The 26,861-nt window shown below is 39.0% G+C and overlaps 1 protein-coding gene across 1 annotated transcript; it reads right to left on the reverse strand.

Moving 5' to 3' along the window:
- Positions 1–1,788: 1,788 nt before the first annotated feature.
- Positions 1,789–24,471, reverse strand: fbxo3 (F-box protein 3). The gene is made up of 11 exons (XM_053616587.1): positions 24,331–24,471; positions 20,264–20,353; positions 19,962–20,125; positions 19,606–19,720; positions 18,998–19,202; positions 17,881–17,926; positions 17,487–17,571; positions 10,802–10,924; positions 8,178–8,293; positions 3,846–4,036; positions 1,789–2,966 (listed from the first exon to the last, which is right to left on the reverse strand). Exons 1-11 carry the CDS (start codon positions 24,420–24,422, stop codon positions 2,841–2,843), a joined length of 1,353 nt encoding a protein of 450 aa, XP_053472562.1. The 5' UTR covers positions 24,423–24,471; the 3' UTR covers positions 1,789–2,840.
- Between the last annotated feature and the right edge of the window lie 2,390 nt (positions 24,472–26,861).

A 26,861-nucleotide genomic window follows, 5' to 3' on the forward strand; every position in this document is an offset into this window, starting at 1 on the left:
CATCACACCATCAATTTAAAGCTTTTTTTTTTTTGGCCATATCATATTTAAGACCACACTTCAAGTTGTTTGGACCCATGACATGGAGTAAGCAGGTACACAACTATGAGAATGACACAATTCTACAGGCTTTTATAAATTATGGGACATGATTTGATGTTTACTAAATATTGTATTTTCTTCGCTTTTAAACGTTATCATTAAATGGGATAAATGGGCATACCTTATTGGGTACCTGTTTGTGTGATTCCATGATTGGTGTACCATTTGTGTCCCACTGATGTGTATGTAACGGTAAAAGACCTGACTCTCCTTGGTTCCAGCCCACTATACAGTTGCAATCAAAATTATTCAACCCCTATTGCAAATCAGGTTTATTGTCAAAATTTACAGACTTTGTAAATAAATGTATATTGAATAAATGTATATTTATTCAACCGTTTTACACAATCCCTCCATGGATGATTTGTAGAGCAATGCTGGATATAAATAGCCATCTCTCCCGGCAGATATTTGATGCCTTTAGTAAGATCTAAAAATAATGACTCGAGTTACTAAGCAATGTAACGATGAGGGTTAAAGCCCATGTCACATATTGTTCAAAATTTCCTGATAGCAATAGTTGGAGGGCTAAACCTTTTTTTTTGGCAGGAAGTAACTAATCTCAAAGTCATGTGGCAATAGCACAATACATAAAATCATGCGGATGCAGGTCAAGAACTTTAGTTTACGCCCAGCAGAACTGCTGCTCACTGGTATTCTCCTCGGACCTTTATGATTATTATTATAAAGGTATTTCTGCCTACATATGTGATTGTTTTTTGTTTCTCGCATTTTAATGTGTAAACTCTAGAGACTTTAGAGTGTGTGTGTGTGTGTGTGTGTGTGTGTGTGAAAATCCGAGGAGATCATCAGTTTCTCAAGTCAAGGCCTATACTAAAAAAAACTGTGGGGTCTGTTAAAAAATAAAAATTGACTGTTCTTATTCTTATTGCCCCAAGGAACTAAAAAATGCAAAAAAACAAAACAAAAACAAAACAATTTTCTATTGCTTTTTTCTTAGTGAGGATGACAACCATGCCATGGATAAATTCACTGAGATCACATTCTCCATTCTGTGGTTTGAAGATCTTGACATAGTAGTACCTGCATGATTTTATACACTGTTCTGCTGCTGCCATATGATTGGCTGATTGAATAATTGCATGAATGTGCAGGTGTTCCTATTAAAACGGCCAATAAGTGTATAACCGTTTGAATCTGCTTTTAAATTGTGAGTTAAACACAAATGTCTACCACTCCAACACTGTAATAAAACAGGAACATCACTATATTCATAAAACAGTGAACAATTTTGGGCATTTTTTCATTATCTAGCCTATTCACTATATGCTACATTACCCTCCTGCTCCACTAATGTAGGAAATAGTGCTAGTACATCAACACAGCTACCAGCAGAAACAGATTTCAAATTACACCTGTTTCACTGCAGTCAGAGAAATGATTGGCTGGTACGTCTTACGAAAAAGTGCCAGTGGGAGGAGCTTTAGGCTGAAAAACAGCGACAACACAAAGCAAGATCAGACAAGCCTTTAACAAAGCACTTTTCATCTCACTATCGTTACAGCATACACACTGGCACCAACAGACAGAAAAAAATGGGCAGAATTTCAGAGCCCTGAATCTGTTTTGAGAACAAACATCCTTTGAAACTTCCAGGGCAGTGCACTCTGCCTAGCCTTCTAAAAATATCCTCAAAAATTAAAACGTTAAATCAGTTTTTAAATGAACATTGACAAGAAGTAATAATGTTCATAGTTTTCTCTTTATTTACTCAAACATAAAAAAGCACACATTTACAAATAAGAGTGTACTGAACCCTATTGCACTCCAAAATTTTACAACAAAAAGTAGAATAAATTTAAATTTTATTACTAGCAATCATCAGAATCTTATAATGCTTTAGGTGAAATAACTAATGTCTTCCCTTAGAGATGGTTCAACAAATGGTGTGTGTGTGTGTGTGTGTGTGTGTGTGTGTGTGTGTGTGTGAAATAAGAGAAAAAAAGTCTCGTTTCCTATGTGTAAATATTCAAGGCTAAATGCATATACAGAAAAGTCCTATATACAAAAAGTCTAGTCCAGTTTAATTGTGCGTGTGTGTGCGTGTGTGTGTGTGTGTGTGTGTTGGCTGGCTCTAATTTAGCAAACTTCCTTGAAAAGTAAGTGAGTCAGAGTTTAGACAGTTCCACAGTTCCTCCCACACACTTACTGGTCCGAGGGTCAGCATGTCCAGCTGAACTAGCCAAAGAGAATCAAATACAGAAATTTCAGTGGTGGTGTGGAGATGTGTCTGGTTAGGACTGTCAGGTCGGTCAGTGTGCAGTCACTGGTTAATTTCGACTGATTGACTCTCACTGATGGTAGCTGTCCCCTACTACCATCTGATTCACTGACATAACACAAATATCATCCAATTTAATTTGACAATTTTGATCTGATCAAGAATTTTAAATGCTTAAAACAACACCTCTGACAAAATATTATACTGCGAGATCCCTGGACTGAGCATTTATGAAAAGCAGGCTCTGTATTTTCAGTGTAAAGTTCTTGGATGATACTAGTACTGAAGGCATATAAAAACACTAACTTACTGTGTGTGCGTGTGGGTGTGTGTGTGTGTGTCAAGAGGGGAGTTAGGTTCACGGCAGGACAGACACAAAGCCTTTGTATAGTACACAATTGTCTAAGCATTGCTCTCCGTTGCCCTTGGACTGATGCATGCATGCGTGTGTGTGTGTGTGTGTGCGCGCGCGTGCTTAAGAGAGAATATTTGTGTGTCAGATGTGACGAGGACAGCGCCCTCCAGGATTGGCCATGTTCATACCATGCTCATCCTCATAGTTATCTGTGTCTGAATCATTATCATTGTTGAAGACAGCAATGGGCAGCTCTCTCACAGAGCTCTGTAGTGAAAGATAAAGGGAGGGGGGAGAGCGAGAGTGGGGGTGAGAACACAGAGAGGCAGATGTACACAGAGAGACAGATGTAAATCCTCTATCGTGCAGTCGTAGCTGGCCATTTTTATTTCTAGAATGAGTTACAAGAGATTGCAAGAGATTTGGGTTCAATATTAAGATGCGTTATAAATTGGAAGCCTATGCTTCTATATTATATGCATATGCTGTTATTTTAACAGCAATGTTGAAATTATAGGCATTGCTTTTTTGTGTATTTAATACTTCTGGTCATGAAGGCATAATTGTATGCTTTACCCTATTCATAATTAAAAAGGAAGGCAGACTTACAGTTAGAGGTGTTAACGGGTTTCTAGTGGCAGTGATTGATAGCCATGAGGGTGTATTTCGTTACTTTTCTCCAATTTGATGTACCCCCATTGCTATTCTTAAATTAGAAAGGAAGACGGACTGAAAACTAGTTAGACAAATCCGGCTGATTTAATCTCAATTTAAACTTCTTAGCTAATCTAAGCTAATCTAATGTAATTCTTAGCATCTGGATCAAGTTAAGTAACATAAACCCATAAAAGTAAGCTGATATAGGAGCACTCGAGTTAAAGAAAAAAAAAGTATAGTTAAAAAAAAAAGTAACTATTAAAATACCAATTAATGAACATTTTTAAACAATTACAACATCAAATTTACATCAAATGAAATGTGACAGAATACAAGAGACACAAGAATTCTTTACTTTCCAATGAGAGTTGTAATGTGAAAAGATCTTGACGTTAAAGAAGTTGTCTTTCAAACACCTCGTCAGATATTATCACAACTCTTATTGTTAGGATTAAATAAAGTTGGTAGTTAAAAAATGAACAGACATACCGAGCGCGCCATGGACTCACGGAAGGGCGGGCACACCATGTGGAATCTTGGGATGGAGACGTCAAAGACTTCCCCTTTGTTTTTGAGCCTATGAAAGGTGTAGTGGCCCTCCATGTACTCAGAGGTGGTGGAGAATGTTGTGCAGCTGGCATACTCGTGCACTTTACCAGGGGTCATCACTGGGAACTCCCCTATACGCACACATGCATGGACACCTACATTTGAGCTGAACTGATTCTGAAGCTTTGTTTCAGGTGTCTTTAAATACATATAAACTTACACTATAAAAGTCCCCTCCGAAAGTAAGGGAACAGCAAGGCCAATTCATTTATTTTTTGATGTAGGCTGAAGACATTTGGGTTTGAGATCAAAAGATGAATATGAGAAGAGAGTTTAAGTTTCAGCTTTTTTTCCTGGTATTTATACATAGATCTGTTAAAGTGCACCTATTATGGTTTTGAATAGGTCTCATACAATAGATTTACATGCATCCAAGGTCAAAAAACACTTTAATGTGCTCATAATTTAAACTGAAGCATTACCTTTTTTCCCCAGTGTCACAAACGACTTATTAAATGAGCCGTTCTAAAGGATTCACTCTAAACTCCTCCTTTCAGAGAGCATACTCTGCTCTGATTGGTCAGATGCCCCAGTCTGTTGTGATTGGTCTACCGCTGTCAGCGTGTTTCAAAAAGGAAACGCCCACTACCATAACGAGTTTCAGCTCCGTCCGTCAGCGAGCAGCCGATGAAGACCAGAACCCGTCTCTGGCTGTGAAGGCTGCATAGGTTTGTAACAAAAAGCCCCGTGCTTTTTGTTACAAACCTATGTAGGTTAGTACAGGAAGTGAGTCTGGAGTTACTGACGACTCGTTCCTTCTTTTGGGAGTCAATAACTCAGTTTGTCGTGCGCTTTGATTTTTGACATTTTGCAGACTTTTTACATTCACAACCAGCTATTATAACACACTACATGTAAGGTCATAATAGGTGCACTTTAAACCACATAGAACATAGCACATTTTGTATCAGATAAACCAACCATGTATAAACCAACATGAAGATCAGAAAGCTCTCTATGGGAGAAAAGCAAGTCATTTTGAAGTTGAGATGGTCCTGACATGTGGAATGTCCTGAAAAAGGAAGAAACCCTCGAAGACACAGAATGGGTCAGACGGGGAAAAGAGCTGATGACAGAAACATTGTGAGAGCTGTGAAGAAAAACCCAAACAGAACAGTCAGTGACGTCTCCTCCACAGGGCAGGGTATCAGAATCAACCGTTTGAAGAAGACTTAGAGAACAGAAATATAGAGGCCATACCACAAGATGCAAACAACTCAGAAGAATTAAGAATCACAGCCAGAATAGAATTCACAAAGATATACAGAGATGAGTCACACACCTCTACCAAAGTGATGGAAAGGCCAAAGTGTGCAGAAAGAAAGGATCTGCTCATGATCTAAAACATACAAGCTCATCTGTGAAACATGGTAGAGGTAGTGTCATGGCTGCTTCTGGAACAGTCTCACTAATCTTTATCGATGACGTAACTCATGATTGTAGCAGCAGAATGCTGCAGAAAAGTTTACAGGAACATTCTGTCTGCCAAATTATAGAGAAATCCATCCAAATTAATCTGGTGGAACTTTATCATGCAGCAAGGCAATGATCCAAAACACACTGCCAACTCAACAAAGGACTTCATCAGGGGGTAAAGGTCAAGGTTTTAGACTGGCTGAATCCATCAGCAGACCTTAACCCAATTGATCAGCACTTCACCTCCTGAAGAGGAGAAACCCCCCAAAACAAACAATAACTGAAAGGTGCTGCAGTAAAAGCCTGGAAAAGCATCACAAAAGAAAAAAACAGGTTTGAAAAAAAAAAACAAAAAAAAAAACAGGCTTGATGCAGTTATTGCAAGCAAGGTATATGCAACTAAATATTAAGTGTTATTTACTTTAATTAGACTTATCTGTTCCTATACTTTTGCTCACCTAAAAATTGAGTGGTCTGATACAAAAGGTTCTATGTTTTATGTTGCTTACAACCCCAATTCCGAAAAAGTTGGGAGAGTAGGGAAAATGCTAATAAAAACAAAGAGGAGTGATTTGAAAATGTACTTTGACTTGTATTTAAACAAAAAACATATGAAGACAAGGTATTTGATGTTTTACCAAATCAACTGCACAGTTTTATTTTTTTTGAAGATAAACATTTATTTTGAAATTGATACATGCAACACGTTCCAAAAAAGTTGGGACAGGGGCAATTTAGGACTACTAGCAGCGTGACAAGTTGAAATAAGGAGTTGATGTGAAACAGGTGAGGCAATCATCTAATCATGGTATATAAGGAACCTCTAAAAAAGGCCTAGTCCCTCAATAGCAAGGATGGGCCGAGGCTCACCAATCTGCCAATAGATGCATCAGCGAATAATCCAACACTTTGAGAACAACAATCCCCAAAGACAAATCTGTAGGATTTTGGGCATTTCACCTTCTACAGTGCACAATATAATTAAAAGATTCAAGGAATCCGGTCAAATCTCTGTGCGTAAAGGGCAATGCAGAAAACCACTTCTGAATGCGCGTGATCTCCGATCCCTCAGACGTCATTGTTTTAAAAACAGCCGTCGAGTTCTCCAGGCCAAAGTGGAAAAGGACCATCCAAGCTGTTATCAGCGTCAGGTCCAAAAGCCAGCGTCTGTCATAATATGGTCAGTGCACATGTGTGTCAGTGCACATGGCATAGGTAACTTGCATGTCTGTGAGGGCATCATTAATGCAGAAAGATATGTACACATATGAGAGCAACATATGCTGACATCCAGAGCAGAACAACGCCAAATACCATTCTGTCCTGATTACAAGTGCATGGTTGCATAAGCAGAGAGTGCGGGTGCTAGCATGGCCTGTCTACAGTCCTGACCTGTCTCAGATTGAGAACAGTTGTGCAGCTGACGAAATGCATAATGGATGACAGGGGGAAATTTCCACTTGCTAAACTTAACCAACTGGTGTCTTCAGTGCGCAAACACTTAATAAATGTTATTAAAAGAAAAGGTGATGTTACACAGTGGTAAACAGTCGACTGTCCCAAGTTTTTTGGAGTGTGTTGCAGTTGCAATCAGATTTGAAATGAGTGTATATTTTCAAAAATAAATTAAATTCACAAAGTACATAATCAAATAATGTGTTAAAAATGTGTATTCAATACAGTACAGGGTGAATTGAATTTTCAAACGACTCTTTTTTAGGGATGCACCGATGTATCGTCTGATCAGTATCAGCAGATAAAGGCAATTTTTTACGATACTGGCCACTGGCTGATAGTTTAAAAACATCCGATGATCAGGGCCGATTATATCCTGTCAATCAAAAGAGAGCGGGAAAACACATCGATTTCGTGCTGTGTGTAAAGGTGATGTCTCTTGTGTGGAATGATGACAAAACTGCAGTTTGTAATCTCTGCACTGCAAAATTTTACACCGGACAATGTAGCAGTGAAGCGGGAGTTTGGGCGTCGAGTCAAAAATTTTATTGCTCGCGCTGAATTAAAGTGCCAGTACACTGATGAATGATGTAAATGAAGATGAGTTGACAAAAAAGTAGTATATATTTCACAGAAAATATATTTGTAGAATAGTGTATTTCATATCCAGTTAATGTTAATATATCCAAAAGTTTATATTATATATTACCAGTTTGATGTTAAAGAAATGCTTTTGTTTGTGGTGAGTGAATGTGAGTCTAACAGGAGGTTTTTTGAATTCAGTCAATTAATTCTGTTAATATGAATTAATAACATTCAATAAGTTAAGAAATCTTACTTTAATCTTCAGAATTTAGTTCATGTGTTCATGTTAATTAGAGTAATGTGTTTTCTGTTTATGAGACCAGTTACTGTGAAACAACTTGTTGAAATGGAGTCAATAAAGTTTTTATTTGCATTCCTTTTAGAATTGTGGAATTAATTATTATTATTATTAATTTATAAGGAGGCATAAAAGGCAGAACTATCAGTATTGATTATCAGTATCGGCCGATATCACTCTGAATAATCGGATATCGAATCGGCTGAGAAATTTAGTATCATGCATCTCTACTCTTTTTGTTTGTTGTTTTGCATTTTCCTTACTGTCCCAACTTTTTTGGAATTGGGGTTGCAAGTATCAGGAAATAAAAGCTGAAATCCTAAACTCTCGTCTCATATCCATCTTTTGATCTCAAACCAAAATATCTTTGGTGTATAGAACAAACAAATGAATTGGCCTTGCCGTTCCAATAGTTTCAGAGGGGACTGTATGTGCATACTACACATCTATTGTCTCACCCACAACACCAGGACCTCGGACCTCCTCCACATTCCCATTCGCATTGGTGATTTTCCAGTAGCGACTATCCAACTGGCATGCACTCTCTGGCAGTGCTGACTTCGCCATCTCAATCCTTATAAATAAATAAAAAGAAAATGATTAAGGGCTGTAAATAATAGGAAAACTTTATTATTACAACAACTGCCAGAACATATGTGCACTAGTGGGTGCTGTAATTTAATGATAATAATGATAATGAGGCTTTATTGATCACCTATACTTATGCACAGTGAAACTATTTTCTTCGCATACCCCAGCAAGTTAGGAAGCTGGGGTCAGAGCACAGGGTCAGTCATGATATAGCACCCATGGAGCAGAGAGGGTTAAGGACCTTGCTCAAGTCCCAACAGTGGCAGCTTGGCAGTGCTGGGGCTTGAACCCCCGACCTTCTAATCAGTAACCCAGAGCCTTAACCACCAAACCACCACTGCCCCAGTACATATATTGAAAGACGTTTAGTTGGCCATAACCTCTACTCTAAGGTTTATTAAACTGAACACACAGGGTATGTAGTTTGCAGCATTTATGGAGTTTACATCCTATGTATTCTAATCTAATAGTGCTTTTCTACAGGATAGCAAGGTAAAGTTACTAATACCAAATCTAGAATCATCTGTACAGTGTATATGTTATGTATAGATGCATAAATAATGTTTTTGTTCATGTGATACACTCTCCTGGAAAGATGATGTTCCCTTGGTCTGAAAAAAACAATTGCCACGGTTACAGATCAATGTAAATTCACATTATCCACAAAATATTCAGTCCTTGAAAAAAGTAAAACTCCAATTAAGATGCAATTGCCTCTTCCATTATTCTGTTAACGGCTTGGTACTATTAATTAACTAATGGTGCCAAATTTATGCATTTTAATATTGGCCTCAATATTTTGGTATTAAATTCTCACTGTGAGTGGTTAAGTCTGAATACCACCCAGGAGCTGATAGGTACTCTTGTTAGTGCCTGAAGTAATACCGGACAGCCTAACATATAATATAATTCCTCAGTCAACTATGGATTTCCTGAAAGGTTGTCCAGTGTACTGTGGTCCGTTATCTGTCACTATTTCATCTGGTTGACCAAATAAAGACATGTACATTTGCATTTTTTGTGCAACTGCGTAGCTGCTGGCTGGTATGGGCATTTCATCAACCAATGGGTCATTATGGGAATACCTGTCCACGGTAAGCAGGTACTGATGTCCATGAATCTCGAACAGATCCGCCACCAGGCACTGCCATGGCTTTGTGGGTGTTTTGTGCGGAATGAGAGGTTCTTTTGTGTGTGCGTCTTGATGTTCTGCACAGGTATTGCAAGATCTGCACATTTTTTCAATGTCTGTGTTTATCTTTGCCCAATAAACACTTTCTCAAGCCAACCTGTGTGTTTTTACGATACCTTGGTGGGCTGCGTGGAGCTGAGTCAAAATGCCGTTGATCATGGATTCTGGGATAAGCACTTGTCTACCCTTAAATACAACTCCTGCTTCTATGGCAAGTTCATCTCAGAAAGACGAATAGCTGCATACGTCTTTTGGCAGGTCTTGATGGATATCTTCTTTTAATGCACTGATCTTGGGGTCTTTTGCAGTCTTCGTTCTGAGAATCTCCTGTTTGTTTTGGGAGAGGTTTATGATTGCAACAATATGATGGTCAGGGTCTTCAAATTCTGTATAAAGCTAATCAATGTGTTCATCAAGTTCAATGTCTTCGTTGTTTTCAGGTTTCGGCAGGCGGCTTAGAGTGTCTGCTAGAATCATTTGACTTCCAGGGCAATACACGATCCCACACAGGTGTACAAGAGAGCGCGTCACGGAGTGGTCTCCCACTTAGGCATTTCACACAGTCATTAACACAGATTAAACTCTTTTACTATGGACTCAACGTGTTCAACATGGCATTACTTCCGGTACACTCACACAGCGTATTACGTACTCAACATATGACGTATCACAACATATTATGTATCACAACAGTGCCAAGGTGCTAAATGAGTCACTGGGAGAGTCAGAAGTGTCACAAGGCAAGTGTGCGAAGTGATCTCTCTGCAATGCTGCCATTCTGGCAGAACTGGTCTGATAACAAGGCTCAAAATTGCGACCATTTTGGTCGCAAACAAAAAAAAAACAACACCGGTTATGAGTGTCCTGTTGCACAGCCTTGCACAAACAGCCGCTTATTTACATCAGCACTAGGGGGCGCCAACAAACCAATTTGAGCAAAGAAACTTTTCTGAGGTAACAAAAAACATGAGGACCGTTAAATGTGGCTCGGTACTGTTAATCGGACTCAGTGTGGTGGCGCCTTAGGCGGCTGCCTAACAACACCTAATGGATTGACTGGCCCTGATACATGTGTGTGTGTAAATAAATTGTAGCTGTGGTGCTCCTAACTTTATAAAGTAGATATATATATATCTTGCTTTTTTTATTTTCAAGTATTTCGTGTGCTTCAAGAGATCTTGAAACCTGTTACAGCTTCTAGAGGTACAGGTCGTAAAAGACGGATTCATACAGTCCTTTCTAAGCGGAAGAGAATATTCAGAAATGTAATTAGCAGATGATGAATGTTCTGTGTTTTACCTGATTCTGTATGTGAAGAAGAAGTGTGGCGGGTGGACAGAGCTGAGCTCGGGTAGGAAAGAGGTGGAGACTGAGACGGTTATGTTATCAGTGGTGGCCACACACTTCTTATCATGGACGTACCTAAACAAGCATCCAACAAATACAAACGTTTTAGTTGTTATTTCCATTTTTATTTAAGTACTCATTAGTGTTACTTTTGCTTTTACAACATGTTTGTTCATCACGCAGCACCGTTTACAGCTTCAGACAATCAGAGATGGTTTATTTAAACACAAACTGACCTACAATGCAAATCAACATATTAATCCATCTTGTTCATTGCAAAACTCATATTCTTCAAATTAAAACTGAAATTATGCAAATTATGCCATAATCTTTGTACAACTACTAACTTTTATGAACGGTGCCACCAGAATTATTGGCACACTGCATAAAAATGAGCAAAATTGATTCCGTTTCCATGGGGTATAAATGTAAGGCTGCACACAGTTGATTTTTGTCAAGGTCATGGTTATAAAAACACAAAAGTTAGAATTGTCATTTAAGGAAAACTCCAGCCTGAAATAATATGTTTATATTAAAATATTTGTGATGGAATGAATGATTCTGGTGACAAATGTGGCAGCAGGGGCGAATTAGTGGGTCAGAATTGAGAGTCAGCTGCACACGGAGAGGAAGTGATTTGAACCGGCAGGTAACATGTGATGATCCTCACCTGTGTCTGATTATCACCAGTCTACTTATGTGTGTTTATAATGCTGTCAGTAGCTGCCGTAACCAGAGACAGAGCTGGCGCAGTTTACATACAACATGCACACACATGCACAGAGCATGAGTTTGAACTTGAATGAGACAGAAGCTGTGAGATACTGAGGCAGCATTTTGTTTTCTGTTGAGTTATAAAAAACATGCTAAAAAGCACTAACTTAGAATAAAAAGCGCTCTGAAGTGCCGTCAAAAACTGGCTTGTCTCTCAAGTCCTCTTTCCTGCCCATATACACCAGGGTTCTACACCAATATATAACTAGTGGAGAGAGCACATGTTAGTCTCAAAGTTACAGACAGCAATGCAGCGATATAACAGCTGCACTGAGTTACGTCAGAGACTCGGCTCGGCTAGTTAGTGATCGATGTATTAGCATGAAAGTTTTACAGATTAAGAGGTGAGAGGGCTGGACAGAATGAAGAACTAAAGCACTGCTGCATTATTCTCTTTAGGTAGAGATGTAGCAAGATTAATTGCACAGGGACCACCATTAACAGGTAGTTGGGTAATGTAGGAAATTGGGTAATGTATGAAACCGTTAACCAAAGAGAAAATAAACAGCATGTCAAAGAACGGTGTTAAAAAAAAAAAAAAATCAACAATTGAATTCCAAAGAAATTCTTGGACATCTCTGAAAATTACATGTTAATTATAAGTCATTAAGGTGGATTTTTCCATTAAGCACAATTACAAAAACAAAAAAAAGAGCCAAAACAAAATAAGTTTCACATGTCAGAAATAAAGAACAAATGTCAAAGTTTTATATTTGCGCTATTTAGTTGGTTCTTGTGTTTGTCTAGTTTCAAAATCAATCACAACAACTGCTAAACACCATTTCCAAACAACAAGCTATGGGAAAGTGGCATGAGAAAGAAGCCCAAATAGAAGAAGAAGAAGAAAAAAAAAAAACCATGAAGCCCAACATGAAACTTTTTGGTCATGCACAATGTCAGCATGTTTGGACAAGGAGAAGCACCTGATCCACCACCGTATATTGCAGTGGGTGTCACTGACGCTTTGGGCTATTTGAGTTCTGTGAAGTACCAAGATATTTCAACCCAAAAGCTTACTGCTTCTGTCAGGAGGTTCAGACTTGGACATTGATAACATTTTCAACAAGATGATGAGCCAAACATACTTCTAAATCAAAACAGAATTGGTTCAAGAAGCACAAAATCAATGTTTTACAATGACCACCCTAGATTTGAATCTTCCTGAAAACCTGTGGTCTGAATTGAGGACATACACACCACCAATATTGGCACATTGGTTAATATGAGCAAAGATGGCTGTGAAAAATTGTCTTATTGTTTAACCTTTTGATATTGTTTTTTAAAAAATCATAAAAATACTCTGCTCTCATGGATATCAAACAATTGCGAACAAAACACAGGTTTGTTCAAAAAAAAATTATCTTTGTTAAATATGGGTGTGTAACAATTGTAGGCATCCCTATGAATTCATATGCGAAAAATATATTTCAAGTATATTCCCACTGATATTTAAAAAAAAAAAAATTGTACACCGGGGTTGAAACTGTTTAACTATAACATCCTGTTTCACAGGGGTATAAATATTAGGTAACACATAGGCCAAATTCCCTTAGTCATTCATAACAATGGGCTAAAACCAAGGAATATAGCTGTGATGTGCGGCAAAAGGTTGTTGAGCTTCACAAAATGGGAAGTGGTTAGGGATGCAACGAAAGTTCGGCAACCGAAATTATTCGGCCGAAAATAGCAAAAAAAGCATTTGGCCGAATGAAGGCCGAATAAATTTGACTGAACAATGATGTGTTTGATGATGTGACCAAATAGCCTAGTAACCAGAGTGAGACGCACGAATGTCACAACCTCGATGAGGGGGCGCGTACATGCTCTTCGGATGTGTACTGTGGACACGTGGGTTTATTTTGTTTCTGTTCCGGAGCATGTTTCTGTCACGTCGCGAGACATAAGACGTATTTATTTAAGGGCAGGCAGACAAATCCAAATCGTAATTCAAAAAACTTAGTCAAGACAGGCAAAGGGAATCAAAGTCGCGGTCACAGAAAACAGGGTCAAAACAAGAAACATGAACTAGTACGATGGACTGGGAGCGGAAACACCAGCGGGGACTAAATGAACTAATCTATAGTTTAAACTAACTAAATCTATCAAGGAACATAACATTAACAACGTATCTAACTATACTATATCTACTATAATACTCTGCGAGGTGTACAGGGACGCGAGCGGTATATATCCCCAATATAATCAGCAGTATAGAACCAAATAGAACCATTTTCTGCACTCTTGTCAATGCACTTTTTAATGCACTTTTTAGTTGTAGGCTACAGAGGGTTACATTCTTTCAGCAGTCAGTTATAGGCCTAACGTAGGCTATTCAAGGGGGGCTCAAAGATGACCACATCAAAATATTTTTATTTTACTCATTTATTTATTTAAAGTTATATTGTGCCTTGTTGGTATCCTACACCTGCTGGAATGAAAAAAAAATGTTCAGTGTTAAATAAATATTTTGAAATTGTAGTTTTTGTAATTAATTTTTTTCTTTGAAAAGCAAGACAAAATAGTAAAAAGCACATTTTGACTATTTAATTTATGCAATGGTGAAAAAAATGGCAAAAACGCGAAAAAACGTGTTCGACCTCGGCCAAGTTTTTCATTATATTCGGTTTCGGCCAAGAATTTTCATTTTGGTGCATCTCTAGAAGTGGCTATAAGCAAGTAGCACAAGCATTGAAAATGCCCATTTCCACTATCAGAGCAATAAGTAAGAAGTTCCAGTCAACTGGAAATGTTATGAATCAACCTGGAATTGGACGCGTGTCTATATCGTCTCAACGCACTGTGAAGAGGATGGTTCGAGTAGCCAAATAATCTCGAAGGATCACAGCTGGAGAATTGCAGAGGTTAGTTGTGTCTTGGGGTCAGAAAGTCTCCAAAACTACAATTCGAGTCACCTACATCACCACAAGCTGTTTGGAAGGGTTTCAAGAAAAAAGCCTCTACTCTCATCCAAAAACAAACTCAAGCGTCTTCAGTTTGCCAGACACTACTGGCGCTTTTTGGCAGTAAACACCAGAGGTGGTTTTGGCGTACACACAGAGAGGTAGCAATATGGAAAAGTACCTCATGCCCACGGTTAAATATGGTGGTGGCTCTTTAATGTTTTGGGGCTGTTTTTCTGCCAGAGGATCTGGGCATTTTGTTAGGATATATGGCATCATGGACTCTATCAAATATCAACAGATATTAAATGAAAACCTGACTGCCTCTGCCAGAAAGCTTAAAATGGGCCTTGGTTGGATCTTCCAGCAGGACAATGATCCAAAACATACAGCAGAATCAGCACAAAAATGTTTTACTGACCACAAAATAACTATTTTGTGGGCAGTAAACCACTTTTGTGTTGATTTTCACCATTTTCCATTTTCCATCCATGGTCATCCCAGTCCCTGGACATGAACCCCATAGAAAACACACTGAGTGAAATGAAGAGGAGAGTCCACCAGCATGGACCTCGAAATGTGAAGGATCTGGAGAGAATTCTGTATGAAGTAATGTTCTCAGATCCCTTGCCATGTTCTCCAACCTCATCAGGTATTATAGGAGAAGACAGAGCTGTTATCTTGGCAAAGGGAGGTAGCACAAAGTATTGACTAAAAGAGTGACAATAATTGTTGCACACCTATATTTAACAAAAATATTTTTTTAATAAACATGCGTTTTGTTCACAATTGTTTGATATCTATGAGAGCAGAGTATTTTTGTGAAATTTTTTAACAAATTTTTTGAACAAAATTTTTTTTGAACAACAAAAACTATTTTTCACAGCCTTCTTTGCTCATATTTACCAAGGGTGCCAATATTAGTGGAGGGCACTGTATATCAACGTAAGCATGTACTCACACTAGGCGATCTGTACCCTGCTTTAGCATGTTTAACCAGTTCGTTTGACTTGCGTGATTGCTCCGTACAGCGCTTGAAGAGGTGGGCTTGGAACTCGGAACCTTACATCAATGATGCGACTGTTCTATTTAACACAATATTTGGGTTTATAAAGGCTCTGGTTCGTCGAGTAAAGCTGCAAATTCCTCCCTCAACATCAGCTGCCGTAAAAATCTTCCGATACCTGCAGCACGATTAAGTGAAAATTGCTGTGCTGCAAAAGTGGTAAAGCTATTAGACATGTGAGAAAGCCGTGTGTCACTGCACCTCAAATGACTTCATCGTGCTGTGCGAGAGTGCTTTTCTTCCTGTTTTCTTCAAAACAAAAAGTAGCATCGTAATGATGTAAGCATGTTCAGGCCATGAATGTTAAGTGTAATGTTAGTGCAGTCCAGCTGAGGAGTGTGGAGGGAGAACAATCGTGCTTGGGCACGGTACAGGGCAACAGTGCCTAGTGTGAGAACACCCTAAGAATATAAGAGATTACAATGTTCTGCTTAGATAAGTGGACCAAGACTCCTCTACAGGTGTCTCCAAACCTTTTAGGCATTACAGGAAAGACTCAGTGTTGTTATTCTCTCCAGGGCAGGCGTTAATATTTGGAACAAATATTAACTGTGTCAATAATTTTGAAACCAGTATTGTGTAGGAAAAAATGCACTAGTTAAAATTATGTTTTATAAAAGTTATAAAAATTATAAAAGTATGTAAATCTATACATCTGTGCCTGAATATTAGAGCTCTTTTCAAACATTAATTTTTGTTCATGTTTATGAAATAATGGCAGTAATTCTGGAAACTGATTTTCTGCTTAAGTGTGTCTTTATATGTTATTCATATTTTTGTGAACATGATGACTCTTAATGTCACCTGTCCAGGGACAGCAGATGAAATCTACCAGATAGCCTAGTGCACAGATAACTGTTGCCAATAATAAATGCATGCACACACACAGGCACTAGGGATGTCACAATACCAAAAATCTAGTAGTTGGTACCGATACCACCAAAAGTACACGATACTCAATACCAAAGTCGATACCACGGTGTGGTATAAAAATAAAATAAAAAAATTGAAATTAAAAACTCTCCTGGAGGACATCCTCCTCTGGCTGATACTGGTAAAAGAGAAAGAGAGAGAGATGGGGGGGGGGGGATATTTTAGTTATCAAACACTGTCTAACAATGAGTGTAGGTGCACTCCTAAACGCCCGCGCGCGCACACACACACACACCCCTTATACTCTGAATGTAAGCATTAATTTAAATTCACTGATATGGTGGCAGGCCAAAAAGATTTATTAAAAGCATGAACATTTGAATAATTATTAGTGACATTAGACTACATTTAGCTGACAGGACACGGGCTGAATGGCGATGCATGGAGGCCCATTAGGAGGTAGTTTATAACATTGCAATGTGTTAACGTCGTTAACAAATAACTGGCTATCGCAAACATTACATGGCCACGTTAGCTGGTTTCACGGCCACAATGCCAGCTACCTCAAACAAACATAATATACGACTGTCTTTCAGGTGCTTTGCCAAATTCCAGGTGTTTCCTCGCTTTGTTTGAAATGAAAGATAGCATCGGTTGCACACCGGCTTCAGAGCATCAATTATATGTTCATTGTCATCTGCCTCGAATGCGAAGTATTTCCATTTTCCATACCAGATTTCCTCTCAATGAGTCGCGGTGGAGCTAAACTTCTGTAATTTTTCCCATGTGCCTGTAGTTGTTCTTCTTCTTCTTCACCACTTGTGGACCAACTTAAACACTTGTGTGTATTTGCTGCCCGCTTCAGGTCTGGAAGAATTGCAACCTCGGTACCTCCATTAGAACCGGTACCAACGCACTCCAGAAAAACAAATACTGTCACATTTTAAGAATGTTGGTACTGACTTGGTACCGAAGTATCGGTTCTTGTGACATTCCTAAGAGGCACACACATACACACACACACCTGAATATCTGGTCCCGGATGATGGGGTATTCTCCAGTCACCACATTCTGAACGTATGAGGTAAACCATTCAGTAAAGCTGGACCCTGGGAGAGTAAGACAACATGGGGGCGCACTATAAGATCGATTAACTGAAAGGTTACAGCGACTTGGTTAATATAATCTGGCAAACGCATCATGTTCTAACACATAGTTTGAGTTGCAGCCCAAAAAGGAGACAGAGCATGAAAACAGACAAACGCAAATATGACTAACGACCACAGCACTGTCTAGTATTATGGCTGCTCCATCACACATAACTCAACTAATGAAGTGGTCGAAATCTAGCTTATCAGACATGTGAAAGCAATCAAAATACTACATTGTGCTGTATACACCCAATACCACCAGCCTACCTGTGATGAACATATCAATAGCAGATGGATCTTGTGCAAGTTGATCCTGAAAAAAGAAAAAGAAAAGGAGACATCTTCCATTGGTCAAGTGCACAAAAACTTCACTTAGAGGATGTCAAGACACAGCCAAGGTTGGAGAAACATGGTGTCCAGTATGGGGGGCTAGAGCAAACATCCTTGTTATTTGCAAATAATGTTCTCTTGGACAATTTTGCTGCTGAATGTGAGTCCGAGATCATGGTTCTCTCCCAGCGTGAGATGTTCTCTTCAGGTAACATTTTTTTCAGATATATTCACAACTGGTGGAAACGTAGAGTCTGAGATCAACCAGAGGTGTTATAGTCACTGTACCAGTCTACCGTGGTGAAGCAGGAGCTCAGTACATATATAGTAGAGTTGATTATCCATTTGCTGTATGTGTATATGTGTGTGTTGTGTGTGTTTGTGTTCACTAATCAGGAATAAACAGACCAAGTGCACTCTAAGCGCATGAATCATTTTAATCATCTGACAGGTGCTAGAAAATCTTGGTGGGTTTATTGTCTGTTACTCTAATCAGGCAATGCTAAAATAGTATGTTGGTGTGTTGTGTGCATGTGCTAAGATAATATTTCTCTTTGTGTGTTTCTGAGCGAAAGAGAAGGCTCATGGTATATGCAAATATCCTGGTAAGAATTTGTATGATTTCGCTGTGTATATTTTGCTCTTATAAAGAGAATGTGTATCAAAAAGTTAACGATGTTACCTACTCTCATTTGTAAGTCGCTTTGGATAAAAGCGTCTGCTAAGTGAATAAATGTAAATGTAATGTAATGTACTCTGGTAGTATTCGGGGGCAGGAAGGCAACTGGTGATGTGCAAGTCAAATGTATGCATATAATGCTGACTGCTCAGACTGATGCGTGTGTGTCAACTTGATTTCTCTGTGACTAGTCTGGCATCAGAAAACACTAGCACAGTGGGAGAGAGGGAAGAAATCTTTTCCTCCTCTTGAAAAAAAAAGAAAAGCACCGTATGTAGGCATTTTGGCAACACTTTAATGAAGAAAGAAAGAATACAGTATGTTGTTTTTACAGTATGGGGAACTACTAGAGGGAGAGAGAGAGAGTGTTCTAACCGGACAATGGTAGAAGATCTCGCTGCGTGTGCGTCCCTCTGTGCTTTCTAAGGCCATGTACTGGCTCAGTCCTGTGTGAAAGCAGAAGGTAAGGGGGAGACACTGCTTCATGCCCTTCCTCTGCTGGAATCCCCCCGCTGCCGTCTCAATGTCCAACAGGTCCTCTGAGCGATAGTGATTGGACAACGACATGCTGCCCATCAACCTGGTGGGAGGAGCACAACATTATCAGATGTATACTACTGAGACATGTACTGTGTGCTGAATTAAGAGTTTCATGTCACGTAACAATGTCTTGTGCAATTTCAACTTCCGATTACTGTGGCACATTTTCTGACTGTCATTTAAAACGACAATCTTAAAAAGAAAGTCTTGCTTTTTCCAGGAAAGCGTTAAAATACCTTCCTCTTAACCTTTTGTGGAGGTTGGGTAATGCTGGAGGCAAGACAATTAATGGACCTGATTCACGTAGTAACAAATGTTTTTACATGACAACCACATGGTTATGTGCATTTGAACTGATTATATACTATGTGTAAATGCTCTGTGCATGTTTCAGTGGCAAAGTATGAATTCTTCTTGTTATTTCTCAGTAGGGCATGTCTCACCCAGGCACCACCAATTTCTGTCCATTATGTATCCTGTAGGAACAGCGGTAGTCATTGGGAAGCTTGCAGCCAATCTGGGCTTCAATCGCATCCAGTTCATCCTCTTTTGCGCCCTCTATTGACGGAGAAATAAAACATTACAAAAAATTTGATGGTATTGTGTTAACGAGTATGTTTTTCGTCCTGTAGCAAGTTACATAAGAGATCATTTCTGCTGTACACTTTCAAAAAAAAAAAGCTGTGATAATCCACCACAATTATCTGACATTTGCTGTAGTAAGTTGAGCATATACTTAAAACATTTAGGTTGCACTGAAGAAAAACAAAAAATGAAGTAAGAAGACGGCCGGATGCACCTTTGAGGGAGGCAATCATTCTTGGGCATTTTTGGCCCAGGTAGGACTTCAGGTCATCCCAGGCTTTCTTCAGTGTGCTGTAGTAATCTATGTAGCGACCAAAGTCAACGTAAAAGTCATGGAACAATTCCCGCCAGCTCTGCCCTCTCTGTCCCTTATCGGCTCTACAAAGGGAAACTAGCATCTTAGACGTCACGATCAAAATGGGCTAAAATACACACTGATCAAGAGTAAAAAGGAGGATTTCTCAGTTTGACATACTGTGTGAAGCTGCTTGTTGAACAGCAGTTTGGTGAACTTACTCTGTGAGAAGCCAGTGCTTCTGGCAAAGCCTCTTCCATAAAGGGTTATGACCCGTCAGCTCATTCAGGCGCCGACTTACAAGACTGCAACTGAGAGTGAAAAAAACAAAAAAAAACAAGGGGGCAATGTCAGACCTCAAAATTTCATTTTTAACCTTATGCTTTTGTTCTGAAGACTCTGCAAGACTCTGCAATGTAATGTAGTCGTTTTAAACAAGATTGTTTTAAACCTTCACCAAGCTTAACAACCTTCGTTAATATCTGGGTGACTACAACAGTGTCTCTTTAATTAACATTTTCTTAATATAAATCTATCAAGCTGTGTGATATCGACATACAGTGGGGGAAATAAGTATTGGACGCATCAACATTTTTTTCAGTAAATATATTTCCAATGAGGTTATTCACATGAAATTTTCACCAGACATCAGTATTAACTCAAGAAATCCAGAAATATAAAGAATTCACAACATTAAAGTACAAAAATAAAGTTATGCTATACTTATAGCAAGTATACTATGTATAGTATAAGTAACAACAATAAACCTTGTATTACTGCTGTATTAAAATATCAGTGAGGCAGTTTAAAGAGTGTGAGCATTCAATAAATGAATGTGCAGACATGGACATTATTATTTGCATTATTCATGCTTTGGGCAGAGGTCCTGGATGTGGTGAACCACACACCTGGGCTATGCAAACGTGCTCAGATATAATTTTTCTGAGGTTTTAACATAATTAAAATGTTCACTAAAACACATCAGATTCGATTGGATTTCTTTTAATAGTCAGTTTTTTTCCTGTGTATTTTTCTCAGTGCACACTGCACCTACTGGAAGTGAAGGATTGGAACTTGTCTATATGAATAAAATGAACCTTTAATTAAAAGCTGACTTCTGTTAAACCTGTTAAACCAGACTGCCCCTCCCCGCCTACAAGAGCTTTCATTTTATTGACTCACTATCGTAACAGCTGCATAAACTAGGGCATTTGATATATAACCCCAATTCCAAAAAAGTTGGGACGTCGTATAAAATGTAAATAAAAACAGAATGCAATAATTTGTAAATCTCATAAACCCATATGTTATTCACAATAGAACATAGAAAACATATAAAATGTTTAAACAGAGGAAATGTAACATTTTAAGAAAAAAAAGGTAATTTTGAATTTGATGGCTGCAACACGTCTAAAAAAAAAAGTTGAGACGGGGCAACAAAAGGCTGGAAAAGTAAGTGTTACTAAAAAGAAACAGCTGGAGGTTAATTGGAAACAGGTCAGTAAGATGATTGGGTATAAAAAAGAGTATCTTAGAGAGGCAGAGTCTTTCAGAAGTGAAGATGGGCAGAGGTTCACCTATCTGCGAAAAACTACATCTACAATTTGTGGAACAATTTCAGAATAATGTTCTCCATGTAAAATTATGAAGACTTGAATATTTCATCATCTTCAGTACATAATATCACCAGATTCAGAGAATCTGGAGAAATCTGTGCGCAAGAGTCAAGGGTGAAAATCAATATTGCATGCCCGTGATCTTCGGGCCCTCTGGCGGCACTGCATTAAAAACAGGCATGAATCTGTAATGGAAATCACTGCATGGGCTCAGAAACACCTCCAGAAATCATTGTGTGTGAACACAGTTCGCCGTGCCATCCACAAATGCTGGTTTGTGAACATGATCCAGAAACGCCGCCGTCTTCTCTGGGACAAAGCTCATTTAAAATGGACTGAGGCAATGTGGAAAACTGTTCTGTGGTCACATGAATCGGAATTTGAAATTCTTTTTGGAAACCATGAATGCCGTGTCCTCTAAACTAAAGAGGACTAAAGAGGAGAGGGACCGTCCAACTTTTTATCAGCGCTCAGTTCAAAAGCCTGCATATCTGATGGTATGGAGGTGCATTAGTGCCTAGAGAATGGGCAGCTTGCACATCTGGAAAAGCACCATCAATGCTGAAAGGTACAGTGCATCCGGAAAGAATTCACAGCGCTTCACTTTTTCCACATTTTGTTATGTTACAGTCTTATTCCAAAATGGATTAAATTCATTATTTTCCTCAAAATTCTACAAACAATACCCCATAATGACAACGTGAAAGAATTTTGTTTGAAATCTTTGCAAATTTATTAAAAATAAAAAAAACAAAAAAGCAAAGCGCACAAACATTTGCAAAGATTTCAAACAGACTTCTTTTACGTTGTCATTATGGGGTATTGTTTGTAGAATTTTGAGGAAAATAATGAATTTAATCCATTTTGGAATAAAGCTGTAACATAACAAAATGTGGAAAAAGTGAAGCGCTGTGAATACTTTCCGGATGCACTGTATACAGGTTTTAGAGCAACATCTGGTTCCATCCACATTCCATCCCATCTTTACTTCTGAGACACTCTGCCTCTCTAAGATACTCTTTTTATACCCAATCATATTACTGACCTTTTACCAATTAACCTAATTAGTTCCAAAATGTTCCTCCAACTGTTTCTTTTTATTAACACTTACTTGTCCAGCCTTTTGTTAACCCCTCATCCCAAATTTTTTGAGACGTGTTGCGGCCATCAAATTCAAAATGACCTTGTTTTTTCCTCAAAATGTTACATTTCCTCAGTTTAAACATTTGATATGTTTTCTATGCTGTATTGTGAATAACATACGGGTTTATGAGAAATCATTCTGTTTTGATTTACATTTTACACAGCATCCCAACCTTTTTGGAATTGGAGTTGTACATGTGTGTAAAGTTGGGTGTGTTGGGTGCAGCTAACATGTAAATACAAGACGAGTGGGCAGCAGTTTGTGTTCACAAGAGTGGAAGCTGATTCAACTTCCAGCTCAAATGGCCGCTTGTTTTAATGTAGTATGACAGCTTCATTAGAGTCACTTGTACATCATTCCCTCAACGAAATCCACACTAGTGTCTACTTAAATGAATGTGCTATGCCTTACAATATATTAAAACCAGAGAACCCATAATGTGGCAGGTTTCATTGACCTACATTAATTTGCCAAAATTACAATAATAACTATTATAATAATAATTATTATTCCAATAAAATAAAAATGTTGTTTTATTTTATTGCTTTTATTTTATTTTTATTTTATTAGTTTAACAACACAATAAAACCTGTTATTTATGACATATTGCAAAGGCAAAAATTATGATAACCCAGGTTCAAATATTTTGCTTTAGATTAGTTTATCATGCCATTAAGTAGAAAACGGCAGCCAGAAAGGTAGTTAGATATCAACAAAAAAAAAAAGAATAAAAAAAGAATTATCTTTCACTAACTTTCAACATTTTCATTGTTAGTCTATTGTGAAAACTAACCAGTTAGCATATATATTAATTATTTATGAAGACGAAATTAAAGAAAACGTGTCAATAAGTGCTAACTGACATCAAATAATAAAGGACACAAAAATTGTGAGTGATTGTGATGTGACATTTTGTTATACATCTACTTATACAGTGCACTGCCAGCATACTACTGTAACATGTAGTGTGGCAACATATAGTCCACATACTGTTCAGTGTGGTAGTGTGTGTGATATGGAAGTACTATGGCCAGCCTGCATGTTTTTAAATAGCTAACTAGCTAACAGAACCCGTAAGTGTAGAGCACACTGCAGAGACCATATCAGGAGAAGTGTTTCTATCCAGAGAATAAATGAAATTAAAACGCAATAAGCCATCTAACATTAACTGACCCGCAGTACTTTCAGTTCCTGGTTCCTGGGAGTCAGCTTGTTTACATCGGCGACAGCTGCTTAAAGCGCCTCACAGTAAACAGCTCTCTAGCTACCGTGTATTAGCTAAACATGTTGCTCATCACACTAATGCGATGCTGTCATTAACAAATCTATACATAAGCACTGAAAACCAGCAATTATACAGCGTCTGCCTATAACCTCTCCATGTCAGTGCACCGAGTAACATAATAAGCTAGCGTGCTACTTCTCAGGCAAGAACAGCCAGCTAGCCGAAAACTTTCCAAATACTTTGAGGAACTCGGTCTTTAACCGTGCCTAACTGCACATATTCGGAAAGGCGATAACCGCTCACCTGACCAAATCTCTGAAGTCAAGAAACGACAGAATTAATAGCAAAGGGTCGGACGGTAAACTGTCCAAGCTGAGCACAGTGGCTGCCGCCATCTTGGTACGTGCTGACGAAGCCCCGCCCACATCACGTTAAACACGAGTGGGCGTGTTTTTCTCTACACTTGCCTTCAGTTTGTGTTTGTAAACACGGGTGACGTCACCAGAGCCTGACACAATTATAATAGTTACATTAGCTATTATTTTTACTGGCAAAATAAATCCATAGATAGATACATAGACACATAGATACTTCTAACATACGTCACCATGTGATGCACCTGGACACATCATCAGTGAGGTTTCCTGGGGTCATCGTGTTTCGGCCTTTCAACATCAGACACTCTTGCCCAGGCGACCCAGCCGGGGTTGATCAAGCCCTGACTTTGTGTCCAGGTAACACTACCCCACACATGGCTCTCCTCTCCTGATCCATAGTCATCTTGAAGCAACTTCCGCTGCCTCCGTGGCCAACTTCAGGTCCTTTTGTTTACTGGCCCCTTTGATGCCCAGCATATTATAGGCCCTACAGAGGGACTGGGCTGCAAACCCCCTGCATCCCACCTCAATGGGCTTGCACCTTGCTCACCAGCCATTACTTTGACACTCTTGTACCAACCTGCTGTACTTAGTTCTCTTCCTCTCACTGGCCTCCTCGATACGGTCCTCCCAGGGAACAGTAAGTTCTAAGAAGACAATTTGCTTGGAGGTTTCTGAGATCAGCACCAGCACCATATCTGGCCTTAATGATGTTATGGCAACAGTTTATGGAAACTTAAGCTGCTTTCCCAGGTCGACTCTCAGCTCCCAGTCCTGTGCTGAGGTTAGCAAGCCAGATGAGGTGGTCCTAGCTGCTGGTGTTACCTTCTCCCCAGCCCTGACAAAAGTGATGGTCTTCTTCACGGGGCGAAAACACTTACAGTGGGTTATCTGCTATGGCCTTCAGAACTTTGTCATGACGCCAACAGTATGGCCCCTCACTCAGTGCTTTTGGATAGCTGCTGAGGATATGTTCCAGGGTGCCTCTCTTCAGGCACAGAGGGCAAGTTGGTGACTCTGCCTTCCCCCAGCAGAACAAGTTGGACGGGTTTGGTAGTATGTTGTAGACAGCCTGGATTAAGAATTGTATTTGGTGGGGCTCGGAATTCCAGAGGTCAGCCCAAGTCATCCCAAATTTTTTGCTTTTTTGAAAAAGATGTGGAATGCAAAAATTCACTACCTCATGCAACAAGTAAGCTGTTAAAGAATAAATTTTGTGTTCCAGATTTGTGTAAAATCTTGCATTTATGCACTTATTATCAAACAATTATGTGGCAGCAGCACAATGCATAATAAAATCATGCAGATAAAAGGCAGGAGGTTCAGTTAACAGGCTCACAGAAATTTAAGAGTTAAAGATTGGAAAACGTTGCCTGGTCTTTTCTCAATCTTTAACTGTTCAGTGTCGGGGAACCTGTGCTCACTGTAGCCTCAGATATATCCGCCTTGTTTGATGTGTTGTGAATTCTGAGGTGCTGTTCTGCTCACCATGTTTGTAAAGAGTGATTATTTGATTTGATTATATTTGATTTGACTGACCTGCCACCTAAAGCCAGTCTGGTTATTCTCTTCTCTCATGAACAAGGCATTTTTGCCCACAGAACGGCTGCTCACTGCTAACTCTACAGACACTAGTGCATGAAAATTATTAATAAAAAATATTAACAAAAAGCAACAAAAAATAAACCCAGCCCATCTGGTACCAACAACCATGCCACAGTCTAAGTCACTGAGAACATACTTTTGAATGAATGAATGAATGAATGCCTTTTATTGTCACTATACACATGTACAATGAAATTAAGAGCCACTCCTTTTTTGTTCCATGCCAACATGTACATAAAATAAACAAGAAGAATAAACAAGATAAACAAGATAAATAAACAAGATAAACAAACAGATAAATAAACAAGATAAATAAACAAGATATTGGGGCGGATGGGGGAGGTACTATGAAATGCACAGTTTTGAGACGCTATATACATATGCTGTGAACTCAGTACATGTATGTGTTTAGAATGGTAATAGCTTTTGGGAAAAAAATATTCTTAAATCTATTAGTCCTTGTTTTGATGCACCTGTAACGTCTCCCTGAGGGCAACAGATTGAACAGATCAAAGCCAGGGTGAGAGCTGTCCTTAATGATGGTTTTTCCTCTGCTGAGGCAACGGGAGGTGTAAATATCCATCAGGGAGGGGAGAGGGCAGCCAATGATCTTCTGTGCTGCTCTTATTACTCTCTGAAGCCTCTCCCTGTCTGCCGCGGTGCAGCTACCGTACCACACCGTGATACAGTATGTCGGCAGGCTCTCGACGGACGAGCGGTAGAAGATCAGCAGTAGATTGGGGTCCAGATTGTACTTCCTGAGAATCCTCAGGAAGTGTAGCCGCGTTTGAGCCTTCTTAATAACCGCTGTGATGTTGTCCGTCCAGGAGATATCTGCAGAGATAAGGACGC

The sequence above is a fragment of the Ictalurus furcatus genome, chromosome 27 (genome assembly GCF_023375685.1).
Source record: "Ictalurus furcatus strain D&B chromosome 27, Billie_1.0, whole genome shotgun sequence".
Taxonomy (NCBI): Eukaryota; Metazoa; Chordata; class Actinopteri; order Siluriformes; family Ictaluridae; genus Ictalurus; species Ictalurus furcatus.

Bases quoted from the DNA above. Each gene is read 5' to 3' on its own strand.
- fbxo3 (XM_053616587.1), bottom strand. From the start codon at position 24,422: ATGGCGGCAGCCACTGTGCTCAGCTTGGACAGTTTACCGTCCGACCCT. The intron at 20,126-20,263 runs GTAAGTTCACCA...TTCCCTTTGTAG, and splicing joins AAGCACTGGCTTCTCACAGA to AGCCGATAAGGGACAGAGAG. The intron at 19,203-19,605 runs GTGAGACATGCC...TCCTCCCACCAG, and splicing joins CAGAAATTGGTGGTGCCTGG to GTTGATGGGCAGCATGTCGT.